At 44.2% G+C, this 17,845-nt stretch overlaps 1 protein-coding gene across 4 annotated transcripts in view; it reads left to right on the top strand.

Annotated features, from left to right (window-relative positions):
* STIM1 (stromal interaction molecule 1) overlaps nt 1-17,845 on the top strand; it is a 177,711-nt gene that overhangs the window by 143,819 nt on the left and 16,047 nt on the right. For all 4 annotated transcript variants that reach the window (XM_024572645.4, XM_045182005.3, XM_024572644.4 and 1 more), the window contains exons 4-7: nt 190-301; nt 3,587-3,702; nt 11,537-11,714; nt 15,616-15,793. In XM_024572645.4, coding sequence (XP_024428413.2) covers nt 190-301; nt 3,587-3,702; nt 11,537-11,714; nt 15,616-15,793 — 584 coding nt within the window. The remainder of the gene's footprint in view (nt 1-189; nt 302-3,586; nt 3,703-11,536; nt 11,715-15,615; nt 15,794-17,845) is intronic.

Below are 17,845 nucleotides of genomic sequence, written 5' to 3'. Positions count from 1 at the left end.
TTTTGCTCACCCCTGTATATATGCATAAACAAAAAGTAGGGTATGTATTTCTTTTATACATAGGATTTTATGGGGGAGTGAGATGTTGAGCACATAAACGTGGTAAATGTGAAGGTCAATGTGACTGTACAGTAAGTGCAGGTAGCACTTGGCCTTCTGGAGTCATGGCTTTCCTGTCTCTTCCCACAGTATACAACTGGACCGTGGACGAGGTGGTGCAGTGGCTGATCACATATGTGGAGCTGCCTCAGTATGAGGAGACCTTCCGGAAGCTGCAGCTCAGTGGCCATGCCATGCCAAGGTCAGGAGGAGGCAGTTCTGTCACTTACGGGTACAGGGAATGGACTGGGGTCGGCCTGCCTTCAGGTTGTTCTGGTCAGTTAAATGAGGTCACATCCTTTTAAGGGCAGAATCTATAGACTTGTTCTCACATCTGCTGTGCACTTGCTGTAAAGCATGATGACTATGTAGCATTCATTCTCCGATTTAATATTTCTATCAATACTGGGAATAGTACTAATAACTGCCATTTATTGAGTGCTTAGTGCATGCCAAGCACTCTACTTCAACACTTTTTATATGGTATCTCATTTAATTCTTACATTAATCTTGTAAGGTAGGTATTATTGTATAATGATGATGAAACTGGCTAAGTAACTTTTCCAAGGTCACATGGCTAGTTAGAAGCGAAACTCTAGATCTGGGTAGATTTCGAAGCCTGAAGTATTTCTCTTTTCTTTTGCTGGCTTCCGCGCCCCCCCCCCCCCCCCCCCCCCCCCCGCTGCCAAGAGCTGCCTCTTTTATTGTCCAGGAGCCTCAGGGCTCTTTTAGCTTCCCCTGAATTATCCATATACCATGTACTCTAAAGAAATTGTGCAGAGGTAGGGCCTGACTACCTTTGGACCCAGCCTGTTGTCTGGAATCATTCTTCCAATAGCTGTTGTGCCCTAACTTTGCCTCCTTTACAGGTGCGATATGCTAGGGCTTAGGGTGGGAGTGGGAAGGAGATGGAATACTACTTGGACTTCTTATGTTAAACTAGTACCATATGTCATTCAGTCATTAATCCATTTACTTATTCATTCAAAAAATATTTACTGGGTACCTCTCTGTGCCAAGCACTTATCCTGGGTGCTGGGGATAAAGATGACAACAACCTGCCCTTGTCCTCAAAGGGCTTACTGTCTGGTAAGTGCTGATTGTGTATAATCTGTCATCTTATTATGTAGGTGCATCTGGTTATGAGCTTCAGCAAGGGGGAAAGGGGAAGGCGAAGCTGTTGGAATGCCCACACATTGCAGTCTCCAGCCACAGAGCTACCGGGCAGTGCTGCCCAGGACTAGCTGAGCTGGCTGTTCCCTCTCTGCTGCCTGCAGCCTTCTCTTCACAGCTTTTCCCTTCTCTGGAGAGAGTAATAATCTTAATGTTTGTACATCCCTTTATAGAATGCTTTCCTAACTATTATTTCAGTTGATTTTCACAATTCTGGGAAGGAAAAATAACTGTCTCAGCTTTCAGGTGAACAAACTGAATTTCAAGTATTTTCTAATTTATTCAAGCTGGTAAGTGGCAGAGCTGGGATTTGAGCCCAGGTCCGCCTGGTTCTAAGTGCCTTGCTTTTTTTCACTGCATTTTCCTCTTGCCCCATATAGTTGAAGATGGACTTCCTGGAAATAGTCAGTTTAATTCTATTTGACAAGACTTTACCAAGCACCTACCATATGCCATGCTCTTTCCTGGGCCCTGAGGACAAAGACATGCATTAGACCTCACATCTGCCTTTAGGAACTCCATGTTTAATGGAAGAGACCAGCATTGAATAGATGATTGACTGTGAAACACCAGGATTTAGATTCCTTTCTCTTTACCCATGGCAATGGCAGTAGTGCCTTGTGGATCACGGCACCATTTTGTAGTGAGGAATGGCTATGGCTTGGATTAAAACTGTAAAGCTTAGGATAAGAAGTCAGTTCTCAGGTCATGGGCTCACTTAGCCCTCTTGTGGGTAGGATTAGATCTAAGAACCAGATCTACATAAGATGGCTCCGGAATAGAGGAAGCCAAGCTGTGACACCTTAGTGACAGCAGGGAACATGGAGCCTTCAGTGCATAGAGTAGGGATGGTTCTAGGCCCATCACTAGGCAGCATCGTATAATGGAAAGAATCTGGCAGATTTGAGTTTGTTTCGTGGCTTTGCTACTTACTCGCTATGTGACTTTGAACAAGTTACTCAACTGTAAGTCTCAGTTTTTGTATCTGTAAAGTGGAGCTAATAATTGACCTGGGTTCTCAAAATCATGAGAATTAAATGAGGTATTGTATGTAAAGTGTCAGAACAGTAGGAGGTACACAGCCGTTGCTTAGTAATGTTAGCTAATAAATGTTTTTTATTTCTCTCCTCACTTAGAAGTAGATAGCATTCAAATTCATGGGTTTCTTTGACAAAAAGACCATACGAAAGATAACACTCAGTGTGATCAGTCGGATGAAGTCCAGTACAACTGATAGAAGTTCTCTGAAGAGGAGCCCCAAGAATTCCCAGGCTTGTAGGAAGCCTCTGATTTTACAGAAATTTATGCAGGAGAGGGACCCAGCAGCTTATGATTGGACAAGTGAGTCACTCAATGACAGGGCTGAGACCAGAAACTAGATCTCCTGACCCTCCTACTTCCCACCAGTGTCTCATGCCTCTCTTGTAGGAGGACTTGATTGCTTTCCGGGGCTAGAGAAAGAACTAGCTGCTCCTGCATGCCCAGGCAGGAGTATAGACACACACTGTGATGTTAGAAGTTTCTTTCCTACTTGGGGAGACAGAGATATGCATTTGAAAAGAGCACTTACCTTTTGGAGTAGTACGGTAGTAAACGCTCCCTTGTGGGACCCAGACCAGCGGTTTTCAGTCTTTCATATCTTAGACTCTTCTCCTCTTAATATCCACTGTGTTCCCGCAGAAGAGAAACAAAGTCTAGTTTTTCTGAGGTCACTTTCTTGTGTACAGGCCCACTCCTATTAGAGTTATTATTAATAATACGGTTGAAGGTCATAAAAAATTATAGTAATCTGATTGGGAGCAAATGACAGTGACTCAAGTACAAGCTAATAAGATGTGCAGTGTTTGTCATCAGCAGCTTTATATTTAATGAGTATAAAATATATTCATTATTAAACATATTTAATTGGGTTAGGATTAGGATAATTCAAAGGTCCCCAGAATCACTGGTGACAGTTTGTAAGGGCTGGACAGGAGAATGCACTTATAAATGGTGGGAGTGTGGAAGCAAATATGTAGTAGGTAATCCCTGTAAGGGGAAGCACAACAGAAAATTTACAGTTGGGCCTGGAAATGGTCACAATGGATGATCCTCAGAGAGTAGGATACTCAGGAGAGAGGGACATGTGAAGAAGGGTGAACAAATTCTGGTAAATGTTATGTATTCCATGTACACTCTGTGTTCTAGAGTGCAGAGGTGAGCAGTCACCAGGAGCTAGAAGTCATGGAAGTGTTTCTGGAGGAGATGGGCAATTTTACCAGGATCCTTCCTGGCTTTGCTGGCAGGGAACTGAACACTTACTCTGCCTCAACAGGCTTGCTGTAACCAACACCACCATGACAGGGACCGTGCTGAAGATGACAGACCGGAGTCATCGGCAGAAGCTGCAGCTGAAGGCCCTGGACACAGTGCTCTTTGGGCCTCCTCTCTGTGAGTCCTGTGGAGAGAAGGGCTGCTGGTGTGTCATGGAATCCAAGGCTGTTGGGGTGTCTGGGCTGAGGTGCCAGGTCTCCTAGGCATACCTGCAAAGCAGTGCCTCCACTTTTACTACTGCTGTTGAGATAAAATGGTTTTACATTGTAGTCCATCCAGCTGTCAACATCCATTCATTAGACACGTTAATAAAACATCTGCTTTGTGCCAGTGCTGTGCTGGAACCTATGGGAAGACCTGGATGAATCATATTCTGCCCTAAAGGGATAAAAATGAATGTTCTAGGGAGGTACACAGTGTTTCTGAGGTCCAGAGGAGGGATGGAGAAGGCATACTATCAAAGAAGTGGTGTGTGCCCTCTGTCTATAAGTATGGGTGCGGCCTTATTCCATAGAGGTGGCTGGGGAGGGTGTTCTGGGTGAAGGAAACGACCTGGGCAGGAACACCAATGCTAAAATACGAAAGTTATGCTCAGGGATAAACGTAACCCATAGGGGCTGAATGCCATTTAGCTGTTCCCTGCTCTCACTGTGTGTCTTCAGAATGTATGAACTAATTGCTAAACATCTTGTGTCCTTCTATATCCATAGGGGACTAAGTGGGCTTTCACTGTAGCAATAGAGACACACTCAGGCCTAAGGAAGAGTGTTTTCTTCAGCCAGGAGTTAGTTGAGAGAATTAGGTGGTTCAGTTCCTGAAGATCCTGCAAGAGCCTGACATCTTATTTCATATTCTAAGTAAACTCAGGGGGAACAAATATTTCTCATAAAATTAGCCTTGACCAAACAGGCTTTTAGGGTTCACTCCCTGCCCTTTGAGAGCTATTGGCATCAGGTGAGGATGCCAGCAGCAGAATGCTATAGAGCCAAGAACCAGTCCAGAGAAGTAGCTGGCATGTAGGGTGGGAAGTGCTTTATGGAGTAATGATAACGTGCTTTATGGAGTAATGATAATGTTTTAGAATTAATTGTCCTGATAGTTGTATAACCTTGTAAATATGCTAAGACCATTGAATTGATTTTGAAGGAGTGAATTTTAGAGCGTGTGAATTATATCTCAGTTATCATCATCATGTACATCTAGATTTGTTTTGTAATTCTAGGACTTTCATATAGAGAACTTGTAAAGTTTAGGAAAGCACCTTGGTCTCTTTTCAAAATTGCCATTCACTGTGAGACCTTGTTTAGGTCACTTTTCTCAGGGTGTGTTTTCTGATTTGTATTATAAAACAATTGAGCTAATGGATCTTTAAGATTCCTTTCAGCTGCTACATTCTGTAATTTTGGGGAGAAACCCTTTGGTTGATTAAGAGCCCGTGTAAAAGACAGGAGGTCTGTTCCCTACTACTACTGTATATATCCTGTATTTTTAGGAATTCTGTGACCCTTGCCTTATCAAGGGATCTTTGGCCATTCAGTTCTCCTGCCTAGAATTAGGTTTCCTCACCTGTAAAATGGGCTTGGTCAGTAAGGCTCTCACTGGCTCTCATTCAAGGACTCAGATAGAGCTGGGTATACTCTTGGGAGCTATGTTGGAATCCATCAGCTGTCCTGATGGTAAATATTGTTTTTATAGTTTCCTACTGATGTTTGTTAAAGAAAAATTTTGAAAATTGCCAGGTGGAATCTAAGGAAAATATCAGGAAGCTCTTGGGCGGGAGACTCCTGCAAGGGTGGGGCCGTGCCTGGTGGGACCTTCAGAGAATCCCTTGGTATATGTCCCCCTAGACTCTGTGTTCCCATCTGAGCCTGAACTAAAGCCCCTAGTTCAGTGCTGTTCCCTGTCCGACACTCACACATGACTTACAGTGAGGGCCTGCACTAGCTCTGACCTGTGTTCTGCACCTGGATGAGTTACTAAGGCTATGGTTCTCACGCCTCGCCATAAGGCATGTAGTAGACAAACACCCTAGTGAACCTGGGCCAACCATGGCTATCTTGCCCAGCCTTAATGAAAATCCTGCCATTGGCACGAGGAGTGAGACATCTCAAAATCAATGGTTTGTTGTGCAGCAGCCAGGAGGATCTGCTGAGTGAGCAGGATCCATGGGCTCACAGCAGCTTCAGAGCTTGGGAAGAGGGAGAAGGGATCAGACTGGCTCAGGAGAGAGTCATCTTGGGGTCCATTTTCTGACAGTAGAAGACCTTTCAGTCCTCCTTATGTGGCCACAGAGCAGCACATGGCCTTTTGCAGATTTTCCACTTTGCAAAGTTGGCCATAGGCTTGGAGGCCCTTGTGGGGGCTCCCCTAACCGTGCCAGAAGTCAGGTGTTAGTTGTGCTCTAAGAAACAAAGGCCCAAAGTCAGTGTCCACTTTGAGACCTAAGCTGATGTTTCACTCTGGCAGCCGATTTGTTGAGGGGCCTTTTTCTCCTCTGCAGATACTTTCTCAGAGAAAATGAGGCTCAGAGAGATGAGGTGAGTTTTAAGGTCATTCAGCTTTTATGTGGCAGAGCCACGACTTGAACGCAGTGCTGTTTTCTACTGTATGACCCCACCCTCTACTTAGAGGAAACAAGTTATAATATAGAGTTCCAACTTTGAAATCAAGCAAACTGGCGCTGTCACTAAGAAGTGTTGTGACCTTGGGCATGTTTCCAAGGTTGTCTATGTCCCAATTTCCCCTAAACAAATAGTAGCTACTATTTCCAGTGTGCAGTGTACCTGCCACAGGTGGTCTTGGGCTAGGAGCTACTGTGCCCTTGGTGCTTTCAGCAGGAGTATTGAGAGTGGGGCAGGGAGAGGCGTGCCAAGGAATTGCTAGGGTTGGGGGTAGTTGTGGAAAGGAAAATATAAGACTACACCCAGTCTGCCTTCTTCAGTGGCTCAGATAATAGGGAAGAGTCCTTGGTAAACTGGAGTGACTGCCTCTTTGGCAGAGCTTGCTGTGGTCTCTGTCAGCTCTATCCTTCTTTCTCTTTTCTGTTATGTTCCAACTCAGCCTTCAAGCCTTCCCCAGAATGCCTTTGCAGCCTCTTCCCAGGCATTCTCAACCCTTCTCTCTTACTCTCCTCTGGGAAGCCACAGTCCTTTGTACATGCTTCCTTTGTTAACATTCTGTTTCCCTGTCAGCTACCATTTAAACTGGGAACTCCTCAAGGGTAGGAAGAGCTTTGTTCATCTGTCATCAGCACTTAGCATAAGGCCCAGCAAGAAGTAGGTGTCAGGTGATGTATCCACAAAGTTCTGCAGAAGGAGTCTGGGACTTGCCAGAGCTACAGGACTGAGGGGTGATGTTAGAAAAATCTTTCCCACCTTGGTTGTGGGGGAACTGCTACCTGTGGAGCATCTTTGGATAGGTGAGGCAGTCAGGACACTTTTGGGGAATTAGTGTCCAGGAGTTAGTTGTTCCAGGTTAGACACCTTAGCACAGAAGGCTGTGCAAATGGCAAAAAAAAATCCCTAGCACATATTTTGGCAGTAAGGGATGAATATCTGTGTCTGTCAGGGGCAGGGTATTGTGGGCAGTAGAGAGGGTGGACAGAATAGATTGGGAGTGGGGATTCCAGAAAGTGGTAATGATTAGAGGCTCACGTTCTCAGTGCTAACTGGTACCTTGAAAATTCTCACCATTACCCCTGACTCTGTTAATATGTCAGCATCTCATTAGTTTACACTCTTCTCCCCTGTCTCAGGCCTTTTTGTGTTAACAGTTGACCTCATTTTGCTGAAATCTATTTACAGCACTCGGGCTAGGAATTCTGCCACCCTCCGGATTCTTAGGTCCCAGCCAGCTTCCCTGGGTTAGCTCTGTTCACTTGGCCAGCCACATCTGCTCTCATGAAGCCTCCATGGTCTTTCGGCCCTGGCTATGTTCCCTGGGCGTGAGGTGGATTCTGAGAGCTGAGCTTGTGTAGGGACTGTGTAGGACAGCTGGCCATATTCTTCATGTCCCCAGGAGCAGGTATTTGCCCTTCACATGTGCTTTAATATTGTAAACTATCCCCCCCAACACATACCTTTTTGGGCTAAAACCTCTCTTCCTTCTCTTTTTCCCTGCTTCCCACTTTTGCTGAGCACTTGCTTTGGTCAGACTCTATGCTAAGTATGGGGCTACAGAGATAAATTAGTCTTGTGCCTGGCCCTGAGAAACTCACAAACTATCAGAAAAAAGGTGACTGACGTGAAACCTGAAAAACATACAAGGCAGTCCCTGAGATAGCTAGAGATAAGCCATGTTTACCTGTCTGTGATGGGCTGGGATGGTAGGTAGTAGGAACTGAAGAATGGGAACAGAATTATGATAGGAAGGAGTACATCATTCATTAAGCATAGACTGGACACTTGATTTCCCTATTTTCCCCTCTTTTTCTTGTACAATAATTTATAGATTCTGTATTTAACATTCTCCAGAGAAACAGAACCAATAGATATAGATATCTGTAAGAGGAGATTTATTACAGGAATTGGCTCATGTAGTTAGGGAGACCAAGAGTCCCATGATCTGCCATCAGCAAGCTGGAGAACCAGGAAAGCCTGAGAACCAGGGGAGATGATGGTGTAAGTCCACATCCACAGGCCAGGGAATCAGTGGGTTGATTGTGTAAGTCCCTGTCTGAGTCTGAAGACCGGAGAACTGGTACTGGTGTCAGAGGGCAGGAGAAGATGGATGTCTCAATTCAAGCTGAGAGAGCAAATCCATCTTTGGTTCCATTCAGGCCCTCAGCAGCCTGTGGATGATTGGATGATGCCCACTCATATTAGTGAAGATGATCTTCTTTACTTAGTCTACTGATTCAAATACTCACCTCTCATGAAGGCAGCCTCATAGACACCTCCAGGAATAATGTTTTACCAGCAGTCTGGGCATCTCTTAGCCCAGTCAAGTTGACACATAAAATTAACCATCATAGATTTGTGTAGGACTGTGGGGTTCAGCCCAGGGCTCCACTGAAGGGACCTGACAATTCTCACATCAGCTTCTCCAGCTCCTGTCTGTTTCTCAAACTCCATAGCAACATTCCTAATTACCTATTGGATATATTGATCTGAATATTTCCAAAATACCTTTAAATCCTTTCATTTGCAACTATGCATTTGATCTCTTTAGTAATTCTGTGATAACACATTTTACTAGGGAGAAAGCTGAGATTCAGATGGGAGAAGTGAATTTCCTAACAAATTGGGGCAGAGGGCAGCATAGAACCCAGACTTCCTAATACTCAGTGTAGGATGCTTCCTTCAATGGCAGAATTTCTCTGCATGAGGCCTGTGTTTAACTGAAAGGCTTGTCCTCATGGCAATGCCACAGTCAGCTCCCAAGATGCTGGTAGGAGGGAAAACTAGGGCCTTGGAATTCTTAGTCACACAGGTTAGATCAGGAGATGCAGACCTCTCCATGGGAGAGATATTGCATGTAACAAAGCAGAATCAATACCTGCTGCATGAGTATGAACGTTGTAATGACAAAGTGGGGTGTAGCAGAAAGACCATGTAGTCAGGCACATCTGGATTTGAATCCTAGCTCTGTCACTTTTTCTGAACTCTTAACAGGTCAGTGCTCCTGTGCACCTCAGTTTTTTGGTCTACAGAATGGGAATGCTAATACCCATGTGGATTAAGGAGGGGAGATACCATGCTTGAGGTTTATCAGTAATAATTCAATCCTACAGATATTTATTGAGTACCTCTGTGTGTTAGTCCGTGCTGTGCTAGGCACTGGCATACAGACAAGTGATGCTCACTAGGGGCTACAGAGTAAATCAGCCATGTTAGACTCATTTTCTTCTCACCAAACTTGGTCGTTCATAGGATGTGACAGTATAGCTGAACTTCAGCAATGCATTTGACAAGGCAGAGGGATGTGTGTATGGGGTGGATGCTTGTACATTTAAATGAAGTCAGAACTGGTTGAAGAGATTCAGTGGGTACTGATAAGTGGAAGAGTGTTACCTTAGGTCCTATGCTTGGCTCTGGCCATTCAGAATTTGTATTAATGACTTGGATGAGAATATGAAGCTGGAAAAAAAATAATAGCATCTTGTTCCAAATCGATCTGGACAATGTTGAATATGGGACTGAATAGAATAGATAGGCGCCTAATCTGCAATCCCACCTTAAAAGTTTGAAGAGTTTGAGGTAATAGGGGAAGGGTGCCAGTTGCATGGAGTCTTGTTTGAACAAGAGTACCTCTGACTTTCTGTAGGAATGTGCACGGGATTTTGGAGATTAGAGACTCTGGGAAGCCAAGATTAACAGTCCTTAACAAACAGGAGGCAGAATGTACCCCAGCCTCTGGTCTGGTAGAGGCTGTGTAGGAGGCTGGTGTGTTCCAGAAAGAAAGGCAGCTCACTGTGCTGCAGAGATATCCCTTCTTATGGCCTGAAGGGAGGAGAGTGACGCCTTGAGTAAGGCTGCAAGTATAGGCTTTCTGGGAGGCCAGAAGGTGGCCACTAGAGTACCCTTAGTTTTCTCTATGAGACTCTGGCATAAACGTGTGAAGGACAGGGCCCCCACCCTGGACCTAGTAACTCCTCTCCCCAGATGGAAATAGAAGCACTAATCTGTCTTTGATCCCACACCATCCCCTTGTTCTGCTGTTTAGCCTTTCAATGAGGAGCTACGAATATAACCGTTTTTCTCAATCTGGGCCTCATTTTCATTCGGTTTCCAGCTAGATGTGTCTTATTCTGCTGTTTAGACTCTGCCTCAACCTAATGGCTCCACCTAGGATGCCCATCCGTTTTGGATGCCCATTAGCCCCTTGTCCTTACCAGGCACTGGGATCCTGTCAGTCCTGCTTTCTCCTCCCCAACCTGAGGGTAACCAGCTGTGCACAGGAGGCCATTCCCTCTTTTTTTCCTTCCCTGGCTCCCACATCTGGGGTCCTCTGAACTCACAGCTACTCCATCCCAAGTTGAGTACAACCCACTAAACTTAAAGGACTACTTCAGCAGCAGTCCTCTTCTCCTTAGGTGTCTCTTTCTGGTCTCCTGTGCCGTGGCCCAGTGCCCACATCTGGCATAACTAGGAACAATGTCAGACTTCAGGGGTGCCCCTCTTCTGGTTGGCTCAATTCTCAGGACATGGTTTTTGCTCTTATCTTCTGCTATTGTTCCTTGGTTAGCATTTCGGTTTTGCTCTGGAGACTGATTATTACTCTCAGTCCCAGCTGGTGGCTGGGGTTCTGGCTACTTCACCTGCTGGAAATGCTGCCAGGCATTCTCAGCAGATAGCTCTGCCCTTCTGGCATGTGGCATGTCTTATCTATACCAATCTCTTGAGGCTCTTCCTGTTTTTCCTGGTCTGTAGATTGAGCCACAGCCTAGAAGTTCTCTCCACAGATGAGACTTGCAGGCCTTTATCTGATCTGGGCTTTGTACCTCATACCTACAATAGCCTAGTAGTCCAGGAGACCCAGCTTCTATAGAAACGTCAGTTCCACAGCCAGACCTCAAGCTCTAGTCACATTGCTTTATCCCTCACCAGCCATCTCCTTCTACCTGCTCTAGCACCCTAGCATCGCTTACCCTGTAGGATGGAAGCCAGTGCATCTGGGTACATGGGCTCATTGCAGACCCGAGATGGCCGGCATGTATCGAGAAGGCACTAATGCTTTCCTCTTCACTGCATATTAGGGAAGTATGATTTAATAATTTAATAAGCTGCCTTATTGCTCTGAGGTCTCTCATTGTTTCCAAACTAGGCCTTGATTTAGCAGAGAAATAGGCACAGAGCCTACTATAATAGTGTATGGCAAGTGTGCGTCTAAGAACAGAAACTAGTTTCTCGTGATTGGGAAGGCTTCATGGAGGAGGAGATATATGCATGGACTCTGCAAGGCTAAGTGTGCAGTGGGCAGTCTGACTCACCATGCCCTTCCTCTCTGGCAGTGACCCGCCATAATCACCTCAAGGACTTCATGCTGGTGGTGTCTATCGTTATTGGTGTGGGTGGCTGCTGGTTTGCTTATATCCAGAATCGTTACTCCAAGGAGCACATGAAGAAGATGATGAAGGACCTGGAGGGGTTACACCGAGCTGAGCAGAGTCTGCATGACCTTCAGGAAAGGTAAGCCCTGCCCCTTCCCCACAGCCTTGGTGCTGCCAGCTTTTGGGAGCCTCCTGATTCCACTTGGGTTGTGGGCTGCCTGGTCCCTGAGACCATGATGACATGGCTGCCCAGGCTGAGTGTCCTTCCAAAGCTGCATTGGGAGGCCAGGTTCCTGCCATTCCAGTTGCATGGATAAGTATTCTTCCCAGGGCAGATACTTATTTTCCCTCTGAGCTTCAGAGGGAGAAACAGGTAGCTCTCAGAAGTCTTGAGCTTCCCTGGCTGGATGGCTTGTTAGGGGTCATTCTATCCTTCGCCCTACCTTTGCTTCCTTTCCCATAGAAATAGATACAGTGAACTGTTCTTCACCCTTCCTCAGAGAAACCTCACAAATCTGCCATCCTAATACCTCCTAAATCTCATAAACACTCACTTGTTGTAAGACTTTGGGTAAATCCCTTTCCCTTCTAGGACTTATTTTCTCATGAGTGGAACTAGGAGGACATTAATGGCCTAGCTCTGATAGTCCGGGATTCTGCCTAAATAAAACATGGCTTAAAACTATTGTAGAAGATCTAGCTGTGAAAGAAAGATTCCAGTCAGTCTGTCTAAGTACTTCCTGATGTCTAGTAACCAGCTCTGTCCTGAGAATTGTAAGGACTTCGCTGCTCCTGGGGCAACAGAGCTTACATATGAGAAGGAGCAGTGAGTGCACACTCGTGCAGTGACTCAATGTCAGCTTATGGCATGATAACTCTAAGGACAGGAAGAGCACAGAGGCAGGAAGTGAGTGATGTGGATGCTGAGGAGATGGCCTTGAAAGATGGGTAGGGAGGTCCTGGTAGTTAAGGTTGAATGTGTCATGGGGCCAGACCCCTGGCACCTTAAGACTCACACGGAGAACTTCAGTAGGATGCAAAAGGCAACATAGAGGCGATACAACTATTTTGTTTTTTGCTTTGTTTAGTTTTTAAAAAGAGGAAAGGTCTACTTTAGGACTGTCTTTTAGAAAATTATTCTGGCAGCCTAGGGAGTCTAGTTGGGAAGTCTGCATAAATCTGTGGAAAAGGAAATGCAGTCTGGCTCTTTCTGTTATTTTTAAATGATAGATACTATTTTCTTTGGAGGGATGAGGGAAGGATTTCTTGTGAGCTAGGTATAGTTAAGTACTTAAATGTATTATTGTTTTTAATCATCACAACACAGGTTAGGAGGTACTATTATTATCCCTATTTTAGAGTTGAAATGAAGGCTCAGAAAGGGTGAGTGCTTTGTTCAGGGTCACGTATCAGTAAGTAGTGAGCTAGGAATTTTGACACCCGCAGGGTGCTGCTTCAGTAAAGGCAGCCCTGTCAGATTCATACCCATGGACCAGCCTTCTGGGGGGCAAAAGAAGGAGTTTTATCTCTGAGCTGAGTTTTGGCTACTTTGCTGGGCCCCTTGATCCTGGGCCCTTTGCCAATGGGGGGCTAAATGCTGCTGTCTAGGCAGTCCCCATTCTTCATTTGTCTGAAAAACATGCACTGTTTTCATTCCAAAGGCAAAGAATCTAGGCAGGAGACATTCCAAGTTTGGGGATAAAACTAAGCTCCCAGCCCTGCCTGCTCCCCAAGGCCTACAGAGCTAAATGACCACTGTGGCACTTAAGAGAAGCAAACGCGTGCACACACCCAGAGCTGGGCTCACACTTGTGCGCACACATCCTCTGACAGTGTTCAGAGCTACATGCCACCTCCTCCCTCCTTACTTTAATAGGCCTGCACTGCCAGCCACCATAACACTTCTTTTCCCCAGGGTTCCCAATATTTTGGGTGGATAATTGTAATGAATGCTACATGCACATTCCAGTTAGGATTTCATTGGGTCTCAAGATAATTCTTTGAGGCAGGCAGGAATTTTGATTCCCATTTAAAAATGAAGAAACTGGCCCAGTACAGGGAACAGACTTGTCTACAGTCATGACTGCTTAGAGCCAAAGCTTGCATTCAGCTGCGTAATTTTTTTACTTGTAATGCTAATGGATCGCTGCCTTCAAGGTGCTCAGTCTTCTGTGCAGGAGATGGAGTGGAGCAAGGCTTGGTGGTACATTTATTTGCTTGATTTCTGCTCTCAATACTATTGATTTTCATCTCTTCTAGATCCTGTTAGGACTATAAAAGTGGGTCAGTTTTGATTCTACTTTTAAAGGAGCTCCCTATTATATGAAGAAGACAGATATACCATAGGCTTTTCTCAAGAGGCTGCTTTCAGAGAGGATAATATTTCAGGGAAGAATTGAATCTTTAATGGTGTAATTTCAGGCAGTAGTATCTTAGAGGAATACAATAAAGGAGGGTAACTCAGAAAAGGAGATGGAGGCAGGAAATGGCGCCTCCGGTTTGTTTTAGCTATGCTTGTAGCGCCACCTGGTGTGAACCTCGAGGAGGTTCAACTCCCTTTCTCCGACAAATTGGGCAGAAGACTACAGTTTGTTAGTAGTAAGAGCTGTCGAGACCTTTCTCCCTCTCCCCTTCCCGCTTGTACCAACACATCTTTTGAGGCTTCCAATACTGATGACCAGTGTGGACTTGGGATTTGTTAGAGACTGAATTCTGTTTATGCCTCTTCTTTCACTTACTTAACTCAGTGGCCAGTGCTCTTCTCTCTGGGCCCTGCTTGTTCTGTAGCCTATCCTTTTTTTTGCTGTATCTCAAATCTGAGCCATATATCCCCTGTCTTCTTCATCACTGTTTCCCCTTCTATCCTGGTCCCCTGGTAACTTGCTGGTTCCTATTAAAGTAGAAGATGTGACAGTGGCTAAGTCCTTTCCCTCTTCCAGAGGGATTAGCAAACTCTTATTCATTCTTCTGGGTCTAGCCCACGCTTCGCCTTTCCTGACTCCTTTCAGGTGGAGTTGATCACTCCATCCATTGGGCTCATCCAATACCTTGTATATCAATCTATTGTAGAACTTGTCACATTGTGTAGAATTTTCTGTCTAAATTGAATTAGATAATGAGCTTCTTGATGGCAGAGACAGTTTTCTCATTCATCTCCATATATCTAGGGCTTAGCACAGGACGTGGCATTTGAAAGTACTGGGTGAAGGGATGAATGAGTGAATGAAATAGATATATGGAGGAAGAAGGAAGGAAGGAGTTTTATTTGGATGGATGGAAGATTTTGTCAGTGAACCAAGAGAATGTGCGGATGGGGACAGAGATATATTTTCATTATAACTGATACCCTTGAGATCTTAGCCCCCATGGAAGATACTAAGGAAAATAACTCAGGCCTTGGGGAAGCAGGGGGCTCTCTCAAGCTCTGCCCTTTGGCACGAATTTCATTTTTCTGTGTTTCTGGCAACAGGTACTCAGGAGTCCAAGAAGTACGGCTCAGTGATTTCTTTCTCATCTTCCTTAAATTTCCCCACTACTGCCACCTCATTTATATCTCAGCTGTCAGGCTTTCTCTGGATCTTTGGTCTAGCTTGCAGGGTATTCTCCATTTATAGTGAACCTTCCGGACACCTGGTATGAGAGGAATAACTATGGGATTTGAAGTCATACAGATTGGAATTCTAGTCTCAGTTCTATCAACAGTTACTTCCCCTCTCAAAGCCTTCATATCCACACCTGTCCTAGGTTGATCATGATACAATACTATGTCTTTATGTGCAGGGAAGACAAATGAGAAATATCAGTAAACCAGTAATTGTCACAGGCTTTATTAGTGGCAGCAAAATGGTGACCAATGCAAGAAGTATGGTAATGACTGTGGTTTATGTTGGTGCTGAGCTAACTCAGCCAGAGTTAGCAGAATAGGGAGAATATATGCTGAGTGCTGGAGCCCTTATTTTCCTCTTCAATGCCATGACTCATGGCGTGTTGGCTGGCACCCCCTTGCCTGGCCTCCTCCAGCTCCCTGCATCGCCCCCCAGGCTGCAGAAGGCCCAGGAGGAGCACCGCACAGTGGAGGTGGAGAAGGTACATCTGGAGAAGAAGCTGCGTGATGAGATCAATCTTGCCAAGCAGGAAGCCCAGCGACTGAAGGAGCTGCGGGAGGGTACTGAAAATGAGCGGAGCCGCCAAAAATATGCTGAGGAGGAGCTGGAGCAGGTAGGAGAGTCTATAAGTTCCTCGATATTCTGAGGGAGTAGTTAAAGAGCAGGGATCATAAGTCTGGCTGAAAAGTTTCCTGTGTGAAGACATTGCAATATGACTCAAAGAGCCCTGGTTGTTTGGAGCATCATCCCATGCACCCAAGTGGCCTGGTTGGTTGGAGCATCATCCCATGCACCAAAACATTGCAGGTTCGATTCCTGGTCAGGTTGTATGGGGGAGATAACCAGTTGATGTTTCTCTCTCCCATCCTTTTTCTCTAAACATGTTTCTCTAAGGATAAACATATCCTTAGGTGAGGAGTAAAAAAAAGGAGAAAAAGAAATATGGCTCAAAGAATATCTTCAAGTTATTAGACTCTTACTACTAAGAATAGTGGAAAAGTTGCAAAAAATTGTCACTGTGGTTTTCAAAGAACAGTGGGTAACAGGTGTAGCTATTTTGCTCCTTTTTTACTGAGGTATTTACATAGACTAAAGTATAGAGGTTATAAGTGTACAGCTGGCAAGCTTTTACATATTCATATACCTGTGTAACCACCATCCAGATCAAAATACAGCATCTTTTAAACACTCCAGAAGGCTCATTTTTGCCTCCCCCTGCCAACTGTCAATATTTCTTCCAAGAGGTAACTATGCATAATCTCTAAACCATATTAGTTTCACTGGATGTAGAACTTCATATAGATGGCATTATATTGTATATATGCTTTTTGTGTTTGGTTTCTTTCACTCAACATTTTGTCTGTAAGAGTCATCTATGTTATTGCATAATTTATGTAGCTAGTTTATTTTCATTGCTGAGTAATAAGCTATTATATACTATAAATTATTAATCTATTCTCCTCTGATAGACATTTGAGTTGTTTGCCTTTTGTGAATAACACTGCTGTGAAACTTGCACACATCTCTTGCTGAGCTTAGCAGTTATTTCTGTTGGATATATAAAAGGGCATAAATATTTAGCTTTATTGCCAAACAGTTTTCCAAAATAGTTATACCAATCTATACTGCCACCAGCACTGTGTGAGAGTTCTAGTTGAGCTACAGCCTTGGTAATTTTAGGCATTTTAATTTTACACATTCTGGTATGGATGTACTGGTATCTCATTGTGATTTTAATTTTAATTTTCCTAATGACTAATAATATCGAACATCTTTTCTTAAATTTACTGACCATTTTATATGGGACTCTATAGCTTTAGTGTTCTTCAAGATGGCCTTGGCTTGTCTAGGTTCTTTGCATTTCCATATTAGCTTGTCATTCCTTTGCCCCTCCCCACCCCTCCAAAAAAGTCTTGCTGGAATTTTTATTGAGTTGGAATTGATGTATAGATTAATGTGTGTGTGGGGGGGGGTGGCATTTTAACTAAATGATTCTTCCAGTCCTTGAGCGTTGTTTATTCTGTCACTTTTCAGGTCTTTTAAAAATTTTCATGCAACATTTTATAGTTTTCAGTGTAGAAGTCTTGCCCTTAAAAAAAAAGTTTTTAAATTTGCTCTAATTTTTCTAGCTTCTTGAGGTGGAGGATTAGGTCAGTGATTTTAAACTTTTAATCTTTTCTAACATATGCATTTAAAGCAGTAAATTTCCATCTCAGCAACTGCTAAATGCTTTAGTTGCATTTACCAAGTTTTGATATTTCATACTTTAATTATCATTCAGTTAAAAAGATTTTCTAATTTTTTGAAAATGTATTTTTAAGGCTTATTTATTTACTTTTAGAGAGAGAGGAAGGGAGGGAGAAAGAGGAGGGAAACAAAATGTGTGGTTGCCTCTCACGTGGCCCCCACTGGGGACCTGGCCCGCAACCCAGGCATGTGCCCTGACTGGGAATTGAACTGGCGACCCTTTGGTTTGCAGCCCACACTCAATCCACTGAACTACACCAGCCAGGGCAAAGATTTTCTAATTTTTATTGCAATTTCTTTTTTGGCTCATGGTTATTTAGAAGTGTATTGCTTAATTTTCAAGCACAAGGATGTTTCTGGTTATCTTTCTCATTGATTTCTAGTTTAATTTCACTGTACATAGAGAACATATGCTGTA

This window comes from Desmodus rotundus, chromosome 5 (assembly GCF_022682495.2).
Source record: "Desmodus rotundus isolate HL8 chromosome 5, HLdesRot8A.1, whole genome shotgun sequence".
NCBI classification, from domain to species: domain Eukaryota; kingdom Metazoa; phylum Chordata; class Mammalia; order Chiroptera; family Phyllostomidae; genus Desmodus; species Desmodus rotundus.
This window is presented reverse-complemented; position numbering and strand designations above follow the sequence as displayed.